This window comes from Prunus avium, chromosome 3, assembly GCF_965620075.1.
Source record: "Prunus avium chromosome 3, drPruAviu1.hap1.1, whole genome shotgun sequence".
Taxonomy (NCBI): domain Eukaryota; kingdom Viridiplantae; phylum Streptophyta; class Magnoliopsida; order Rosales; family Rosaceae; genus Prunus; species Prunus avium.
This window is the reverse complement of record NC_142286.1, coordinates 21,927,718-21,937,582: the sequence shown is the minus strand read 5'-3', so window position 1 is coordinate 21,937,582 and position 9,865 is coordinate 21,927,718. Positions and strand designations below refer to the sequence as shown.

Sequence of the window (9,865 nt, the reverse complement as noted above, 5' to 3'; positions counted from 1 at the left end):
CAAGTTCAACGGCAGTTCGTTCCTAATTGGAGTGGTTGGTGTATTCGATACTTCTAGCGATTGGATTTCGCTCAAAACTCACCAAACGACTCCTCCCTCCATATTATGTTGTTGCCCAAGTTTTGGCCTCGATCCGAAATGAATAGGTCCGAGAAATTGGTCAATTCAATTTCAACGACCGTTCGTTCCTAATTGTAATGGTTGGTGTATTCCATACGTCTAGCGATTGGATTTCACTCAAAACTCACCAAATGACTCCTCCCACAATATTATGATGTTGCCCAAGTTTTGGGCTTGATCCGAAATCAATAGGTGTGAGAAATTAGACAATTCAAGTTCAACGGCAGTTCGTTCCTAATTGGGGTGGTTGGTCTATTCCTTACTTCTAGCCTTTGGATTTCACTCAAAACTCACCAAAACACTCCTCCCACCACATTATAATGTTGCCCAAGTTTTGGGCTCGATCCGAAATTAATAGGTGTTCCAAATTGGACAATTCAAGTTCAATGGCAGTTCGTTCCTAATTGGAGTGGTTGGTGTATTCCATACTTCTAGCGATTGGATTTCACTCAAAACTCACCAAATGACTCCTCCCACCATATTATGATGTTGCCCAAATTTTGGGCTCGATCCGAAATCAATAGGTGTGAGAAATTGGACAATTCAAGTTCAACGGCAGTTAGTTCCTAATTGGAGTGGTTGGTGTATTCCATACTTCTAGCCATTGGATTTCACTCAAAACTCAGCAAATGACTCCTCCCACCATATTATATTGTTGCCCAAGTTTTGGGCTCGATCCGAAATTAATAGGTGTTCCAAATTGGACAATTCAAGTTCAACGGCAGTTCGTTCCAAATTGGAGTGGTTGGTGTATTCCATACTTCTAGAAATTGGATTTCACTCCAGACTCACCAAATGACTCCTCCCACCATATTATGATGTTGCCCAAGTTTGGGGCTCGATCCGAAATCAATAGGTGTGAGAAATTGGACAATTCAAGTTCAACGGCAGTTCGTTCCTAATTGGAGTGGTTGGTGTATTCCATACTTCTAGCGATTGGATTTCACTCAAAACTCAACAAATGACTCCTCCCACCATATTATGATGTTGCCCAAGTTTTGGGCTCGATCAGAAATCAATACGTGTGAGAAATTGGATAATTCAATTTCAACGACAGTTCGTTCCTAATTGGAGTGGTTGGTGTATTCCATACTTCTAGCGATTTGATTTCTCTCAAAACTCACCAAAAGACTCCTCCCACCATATTATAATGTTGCCCAAGTTTTGGAGTCGATCCGAAATTAATAGGTGTTCCAAATTGGACAATTCAAGTTCAACGGCAGTTCGTTCCTAATTGGAGTGGTTGGTGTATTCCATACTTCTAGCGATTGGATTTCACTCAAAACTCACCAAATGACTCCTCCCACCATGTTATGATGTTGCCCAAGTTTTGGGCTCGATCCGAAATCAATAGGTGTGAGAAATTGGACAATTCAAGTTCAACGGCAATTCGTTCCTAATTGGAGTGGTTGGTGTATTCCATACTTCTAGCCATTGGATTTCACTCAAAACTCACCAAATGACTCCTACCACCATATTATGATGTTGCCCAAGATTTGGGCTTGATCCGAAACAATAGGTGTTCCAAATTGGACAATTCAAGTTCAACGGCAGTTCGTTCCTAATTGGAGTGGTTGGTGTATTCCATACTTCTAGGGATTGGATAGCACTCAAAACTCATCAAATGACTCCTCCCACCGTATTATGATTTTGCCCAAGTTTTGGCCTCGATCCGAAATCAATAGGTGTTCCAAATTGGACAATTCAAGTTCAACGGCAGTTCGTTCCTAATTGGAGTGGTTGGTGTATTCCATACTTCTAGCCATTGGATTTCACTCAAAACTCACCAAATGACTCCTCCCACCATATTATGATGTTGCCCAAGTTTTGGGCTCGATCCGAACTCAATAGGTGTGAGAAATTGGACAATTCAAGTTCAACGGCAGTTCGTTCCTAATTGGAGTGGTTGGTGTATTCCATACTTCTAGCCATTGAATTTCACTCAAAACTCACCAAATGACTCCTCCCACCATATTATAATGTTGCCCAAGTTTTGGAGTCGATCCGAAATTAATAGGTGTTCCAAATTGGACAATTCAAGTTCAACGGCAGTTCGTTCCTAATTGGAGTGGTTGGTGTATTCCATACTTCTAGCGATTGGATTTCACTCAAAACTCACCAAATGACTCCTCCCACCATATTATGATGTTGCCCAAGTTTTGGGCTCGATCCGAACTCCATAGGTGTGAGAAATTGGACAATTCAAGTTCAACGGCAGTTCGTTCCTAATTGGAGTGGTTGGTGTATTCCATACTTCTAGCCATTGGATTTCACTCAAAACTCACCAAATGACTCCTCCCACCATATTATAATGTTGCCCAAGTTTTGGAGTCGATCCGAAATTAATAGGTGTTCCAAATTGGACAATTCAAGTTCAACGGCAGTTCGTTCCTAATTGGAGTGGTTGGTGTATTCCATACTTCTAGCGATTGGATTTCACTCAAAACTCACCAAATGACTCCTCCCACCATATTATGATGTTGCCCAAGTTTTGGGCTAGATCCGAAATCAATAGGTGTTCGAAATTGCACAATTCAAGTTCAACGGCAGTTCGTTCGTAATTGGAGTGGTTGGTGTATTGCATACTTCTCGCGATTGGATTTCACTCAAAACTCACCAAATGACTCCTCCCACCATATTATGATGTTGCCCAAGTTTTGGGCTCGATCCGAAATCAGCACGTGTGAGAAATTGGACAATTCAATTTCAACGGCAGTTCATTCCTAATTGGAGTGGTTGGTGTATTCCATACCTCTAGCGATTGGATTTCACTCAAAACTCAACAAATGACTCCTCCCACCATATTATGATGTTGCCCAAGTTTTGGGCTCGATCAGAAATCAATACGTGTGAGAAATTGGATAATTCAATTTCAACGACAGTTCGTTCCTAATTGGAGTGGTTGGTGTATTCCATACTTCTAGCGATTTGATTTCCCTCAAAACTCACCAAAAGACTCCTCCCACCATATTATGATGTTGCCCAAGTTTTGGGCTCGATCCGAATTCGATAGATGTGAGAAATTGGTCAATTCAATTTCAACGTCAGTTCTTTCCTAATTGGAGTGGTTGGTCTATTCCATACTCCTAGCGATTGGATTTCACTCAAAACTCACCAAATGACTCCTCCCACCATATTATGATGTTGCCGAAGTTTTGGGCTCGATCCGAAATCAATAGGTGTGAGAAATTTGAAACAATTCAAGTTCAACGGCAGTTCGTTCCTAATTGGAGTGGTTGGTGTATTCCATACTTCTAGCGATTGGATTTCTCTCAAAACTCACCACATGACTCCTCCCACCATCTTATGATGTTGCCCAAGTTTTGGGCTCGATCCGAAATCAATAGGTGTGAGAAATTGGTCAATTCAATTTCAACGACAGTTCTTTCCGAATTGGATTGGTTGGTGTATTCCATACTTCTAGCGATTGGATTTCACTCAAAACTCACCAAATGACTACTCCCACCATATTATGATGTTGCCCAAGTTTTGGGCTCGATCCGAAATCAATAGGTGTGAGAAATTGGACAATTCAACTTCAATGGCAGTTCGTTCCTAATTGGAGTGGTTGGGGTATTCCATACTTCTAGCATTTGGATTTCACTCAAAACTCCCCAAATGACTCCTCCCACCATATTATGATGTTGCCCAAGTTTGGGGCTCGATCCGAAATCAATAGGTGTGAGAAATTGGACAATTCAAGTTCAACGGCAGTTCGTTCCTAATTGGAGTGGTTGGTGTATTCCATACTTCTAGCGATTGGATTTCACTCAAAACTCACCAAATGACTCCTCCCACCATATTATGATGTTGCCCAAGTTTTGGGCTCGATCCGAATTCAATAGGTGTGAGAAATTGGACAATTCAAGTTCAACGGCAGTTCGTTCCTAATTGGAGTGGTTGGTGTATTCCGTACTTCTAGCGATTGGATTTCACTCAAAACTCACCAAATGACTCCTCCCACCATATTATGATGTTGCCCAAGTTTTGGGCTCGATCCGAAATCAATAGGTCTTCCAAATTGGACAATTCAAGTTCAACGGCAGTTCGTTCCTAATTGGAGTGGTTGGTGTATTCCATACATCTAGCGATTGGATTTTACTCAAAACTCACCAAATGACTCCTCCCACCATATAATTACGTTGCCCAAGTTTTGGGCTCAATCCGAAATCAATAGGTGTTCCAAATTGGACAATTCAAGTTCAACGGCAGTTCGTTCCTAATTGGAGTGGTTGGTGTATTCCATACTTCTAGCGATTGGATTTCACTCAAAACTCAACAAATGACTCCTCCCACCATGTTATGTTGTTGCCCAGGTGTTGGGCTCGATCAGAAATCAATACGTGTGAGAAATTGGATAATTCAATTTCAACGGCAGTTCGTTCCTAATTGGAGTGGTTGGTGTATTCCATACTTCTAGCGATTGGATTTCCCTCAAAACTCACCAAATGACTCCTCCCACCATATTATGATGTTGCCCAAGTTTTGGGCTCGATCCGAAATCAATTGGTGTGAGAAATTGGACAATTCAAGTTCAACGGCAGTTCGTTCCTAATTGGAGTGGTTGGGGTATTCCATACTTCTAGCAATTGGATTTCACTCAAAACTCACCAAATGACTCCTCCCACCATATTATAATGTTGCCCAAGTTTTGGGCTCGATCCGAATTCAACAGGTGTGAGAAATTGGTCAATTCAATTTCAACGACAGTTCTTTCCTAATAGGAGTGGTTGATGTATTCCATACTTCTAGCGATTGGATTTCACACAAAACTTACCAAATGACTCCTCCCACCATATTATGATGTTGCCCAAGTTTTGGGCTCGATCCGAAATCAATAGGTGTGAGAAATTGGACAATTCAAGTTCAACGGCAGTTCGTTCCTAATTGGAGTGGTTGGTGTATTCCATACTTCTTGGGATTGGATTTCACTCAAAACTCACCAAATGACTCCTCCCACCATATTATGATGTTGCCCAAGTTTGGGCCTCGATCCGAAATCAAAAGGTGTGAGAAATTGGACAATTCAAGTTCCATGGCAGTTCGTTCCTAATTGGAGTGGTTGGTGTATTCCATACTTCTAACGATTGGATTTTACTCAAAACTCCCCAAATGACTCCTCCCACCATATTATGATGTTGCCCTAGTTTTGGGCTCGATCCGAAATCAATATGTGTTCCAAATTGGACAATTCAAGTTCAACGGCAGTTCATTCCTAATGGGAGTGGTTGGTGTATTCCGTACTTCTAGCGATTGGATTTCCCTCAAAACTCACCAAATGACTCCTCCCACCATATTATGATGTTGCCCAAGTTTTGGGCTCGATCCGAAATCAATACGTGTTCCAAATTGGACAATCCAAGTTCAACGGCAGTTCGTTCCCAACTGGAATGGTTGGTGTATTCCATACTTCAAGCGATTGGATTTCACTCACAACTCAACAAATGACTCCACCCACCATATTATGATGTTGCCCAAGTTTTGGAATCTATCTGAAATCAATAGGTCTTCCAAATTGGACAATTCAAGTTCAACGGCAGTTCGTTCCTAATTGGAGTGGTTGGTGTATTCCATACTTCTAGCGATTGGATTTCACTCAAAACTCACCAAATAGCATCCCACCATATTACGATGTTGCCCAAGTTTTGGGCTCGATCCGAAATCAATAGGTGTGAGAAATTGGACAATTCAAGTTCAACGGCAGTTCGTTCCTAACTGGAGTGGTTGGTGTATTCCATACTTCTAGCGATTGGATTTCACTCAAAACTCACCAAATGACTCCTCCCACCATATTATGATGTTGCCCAAGTTTGGGGCTCAATCCGAAATCAATAGGTGTGAGAAATTGGACAATTCAAGTTCAACGGCAGTTCGTTCCTAATTGGAGTGGTTGGTGTATTCCATACTTCTATCGATTGGATTTTACTCAAAAACTCACCAAATGACTCCTCCCACCATATAATGACGTTGCCCAAGTTTTGGGCTCGATCCGAAATCAATAGGTGTTCCAAATTGGACAATTCAAGTTCGACGGCAGTTCGTTCCTAATTGGAGTGGTTGGTGTATTCCATACTTCTAGCGATTGGATTTCAGTAAAAACTGACCAAATGACCCCTCCCACCATATTATGATGTTGCCCAAGTTTTGGGCTCGATCCGAAATCAATAGGTGTGAGAAATTGGACAAATCAAGTTCAACGGCAGTTCGTTCCAAACTGGAGTGGTTGGTGTATTCCATACTTCTAGCGATTGGATTTCACTCAAAACTCACCAAATGACTCCTCCCACCATATTATGATGTTGCCCAAGTTTTGGGCTTGATCCGAATTCAACAGGTGTGAGAAATTGGTCAATTCAATTTCAACGACAGTTCTTTCCTAATTGGAGTGGTTGGTGTATTCCATACTTCTAGCGGTTGGATTTCTCTCAAAACTCACCAAATGACTCCTCCCACCATATTATGATGTTGCCCAAGTTTTGGGCTCGATCCGAAATCAATAGGTGTGAGAAATTGGACAATTCAAGTTCAAGGGCAGTTCGTTCCTAATTGGAGTGGTTGGGGTATTCCATACTTGTAGCAATTGGATTTCACTCAAAACTCACCAAATAACTCCTCCCACCATATTATGATGTTGCCCAAGTTTTGGGCTCGATCCGAAATCAATAGGTCTTCCAAATTGGACAATTCAAGTTCAACGGCAGTTCGTTCCAATTTGGAGTGGTTGGTGTATTCCATACTTCTAGCGATTTGATTTCACTAAAAACTCACTAAAAGACTCCTCCCACCATATTATGATGTTGCCCAAGTTTTGGGCTCGATCCGAAATCAATAGGTGTTCCAAATTGGACAATTCAAGTTCAACGGCAGTTCGTTCCTAACTGGAGTGGTTGGTGTATTCCATACTTCTAGCGATTGGATTTCACTCAAAACTCAGCAAATGACTCTTCCCACCATATTATGATGTTGCCCAAGTTTTGGGCTCGATCCGAAATCAATAGGTGTTCCAAATTGGACAATTCAAGTTCAACGGCAGTTCGTTCCTAACTGGAGTGGTTGGTGTATTCCATACTTCTAGCGATTGGATTTCACTCAAAACTCACCAAATGACTCATCCCACACTACAAGAAAAATAACTTATGACAACATGTAATCAACAACGTGCATTCATATGCGTTGTGGAACAATATTTTTAACAACCCGCAGAAGCAGCATGTTGTATTATACAATTTATAACAACGTGCGTGTATAGCGTGTTGTCAAAATATAGAATAGAGCTATTTTCAGAACGCGGCCTTGCATGTTGTAGTAGTTTTAAGTTCTACAACGCACGAAGCGTGTTGTCAAAATTATATTAATTTATTAAATAAATAAAAAATTGGCGGAAAATAGTGGGTTGTTATATTCTCTCTTTTTTCTTCTTCTTTTCTCTTCTCCCTGTGCCACCGACAGTCTCTCTCTTTCTTTCTCTTTTTCTTTCTTCTCTTTCTCTTTCTCTTTTTTCTTGTTTTCTCTCTTCCCTGTGCGGTGCCGACACTCTCTCTCTTTTCTTCTACCTTTTTTTTTTTCCCTATCCCTCTCTTCTTTCTTCTTCCATATGAGTTTATCTTGTAGATCTTGTACATCTGGGTTCAATTCTTGTATATTTGGAATCAGATTCCAAACCGTCAGATCACTAAAATTAAAGGATATTTAGCCTTTCTGTGTTCAGATTTGATTCTGTCTGAATCGTTTTTGTGTTTCATTTTTTTGCTAGATAGGTTTAGTCAAATCCATCTTAAAACAGAAATTTAAAATTTATTTCTTCTCTTGTAGGAATTACAAACATGGTTATGGCACTAGCTGGGAATAAAGCAAATCTGGTCGAGGCAAGGACCGTAGCAGCAGAGGTAAGTTATTATTTTTCTGCTTTGTTTTGTTTTCGTATTGGTTAAATTTCTATATCACTCATCATTTTCCTGTCAACAATCCTTTGTTCTTGTGATATGGATGATTGCAAGCTATCTTTTTCTTCTTTTCTTTGTTAACAATGTTAATTATTAGTTTTGAAAGTTTAAAGAGAGATTTTTAGTTGTTTCCTTGAAAAATTAAAGAGAGATTTTGACATACTTCAGTTAGAATCAAATAGCTCCAGACATGGAGATATATATCCCAGCCAACAACTGACACATAACTTGTATTCTTATCCATAGAAAGACATAATTGCTTTGAAAATTCTAATTTCCATTATTGTTAATATTTGATTGGCATGATTGCTGTGAATGATGGCCCTACTGCGCAACCATATCCCGAGAGTTCTCAAAAAGCACTTTAGGGGAAAGCCCTACTATGTGGATCTGCTAGATTTATTTAATGAGGTAGGGATGTCTTTACATAGACATTAGACCAGCATGTCTGAGGTAGATTTATCTAGTTCTTGTTAATATTTTATTCACATAGTGGGAACTCTTGGAGTGTTTTGTTTGGAGTGTTTTGTACAGCATGTCTGAGGTAGGATCCCAAAGTTCTGTAAAAACAGAAACAATCAATAATGGGGTAAAAACAAAAACAGAAATCGCGGATAATGCGTGGCACAAATCACCATGTCTGCGGTAAAAACAAAAACAAAAATCGCGGATAATGCGGGGCACAAATCACCGTTAATGCTGTAAATCACGTATATAATGTAGGAATTACAAAACATTTTTTCGAAGTTCATTTGCACCAATTAAAAAAGATCATCATAACCATGGGTGGCCTTGCTTCTCCCTGTGGAGCCTGCAAGTTCTTGAGAAGAAAATGTGTCGAAGGGTGTATTTTTGCGCCTTATTTCTGCTATGAAGAGGGACATACCCATTTTTCTGCCATCCACAGGATTTTTGGTGCAAGCAATGTGTCGAGGCTTTTAGCAACCCTTCCGTTGAGCGATCGATGCGAGGCCGCAACGACGATATGGCATGAAGCTGAAGCCAGGCTTCAAGATCCCATATATGGTTGTGTTTCACATATTTTTGCTCTCCAACAGCAGGTTAATCATTTAGTACCCTTTGTATGTTCAGATTGGGTTTCTGTTCAGATTGGATGTTGAAGTAACTGATGAGTATATGCTTTTGGTTTGAACTTTTCAGGTGGTTGACTTACAAGCACAGTTAGCTTTCCTCAAGGATCAAGCAGCTCAAAGCTTTGTCAATGGCTCTGCTGTAGCAAACCCTAATCAAGCAGCTCAAAGTTGGTTTCATGAGTTAGAAAATTCATCCAACTACATGCCACAATTCAATTCAACCCACATCAATAATCCTGGAACTACATCATACTATGAGAATGAAATTAGGCAATGGGATGAATACAACAAGCAATGGGGTTTTCAGGATGCTGATGAGCTTCAATCAGTGGTTTCCAGCTACATTCACAATTAGAATAATTGGGATGAATATAACTCTATAATATGTATATGAAACTCCTTATTTATCTTTTGAATGAAAGCTTTGTATTCTGGGATGCCTTATGAATGTGAAGTAAGGAAATATTTATGTTTATCATAGAGCTTTTATTTATAGATAAATTATACTTTTATCAGGTAATTTTGGTAATTATTTTAAAAAAACATATATATTTGATATAACAACGCTCATTGCTTGTTGTCAAAACATAAACAACAACGAGCACAGACATGTTGTCATAATATTATAAGACGACACGCTCGGCACGTTGTTGTCAATCGCTCCTACAACGTGCGCGTGTTGTGGTTAATGTTGTTCACAACGAGCGC

At 40.1% G+C, this 9,865-nt stretch overlaps 1 protein-coding gene across 2 annotated transcripts; it reads left to right on the top strand.

Moving 5' to 3' along the window:
• Positions 1-7,566: 7,566 nt before the first annotated feature.
• Positions 7,567-9,594, top strand: LOC148295748 (LOB domain-containing protein 29-like). 2 transcript variants are annotated; one of them, XM_088250066.1, is made up of 3 exons: positions 7,567-8,474; positions 8,971-9,124; positions 9,225-9,594. In XM_088250066.1, the coding sequence occupies exons 1-3, from the start codon at positions 8,470-8,472 to the stop codon at positions 9,510-9,512; spliced, it is 447 nt and encodes a 148-aa protein (XP_088106192.1). In that variant the 5' UTR covers positions 7,567-8,469; the 3' UTR covers positions 9,513-9,594. The 2 variants fall into 2 exon arrangements, with proteins under 2 accessions (XP_088106192.1, XP_088106191.1); XM_088250065.1 differs by lacking the exon at positions 7,567-8,474 and having other exon boundaries at positions 8,481-9,124.
• Positions 9,595-9,865: the final 271 nt, after the last annotated feature.

Bases quoted from the DNA above. Each gene is read 5' to 3' on its own strand.
- LOC148295748 (XM_088250065.1), top strand. From the start codon at position 8,846: ATGGGTGGCCTTGCTTCTCCCTGTGGAGCCTGCAAGTTCTTGAGAAGA. The intron at 9,125-9,224 runs GTTAATCATTTA...TGAACTTTTCAG, and splicing joins TTTTTGCTCTCCAACAGCAG to GTGGTTGACTTACAAGCACA.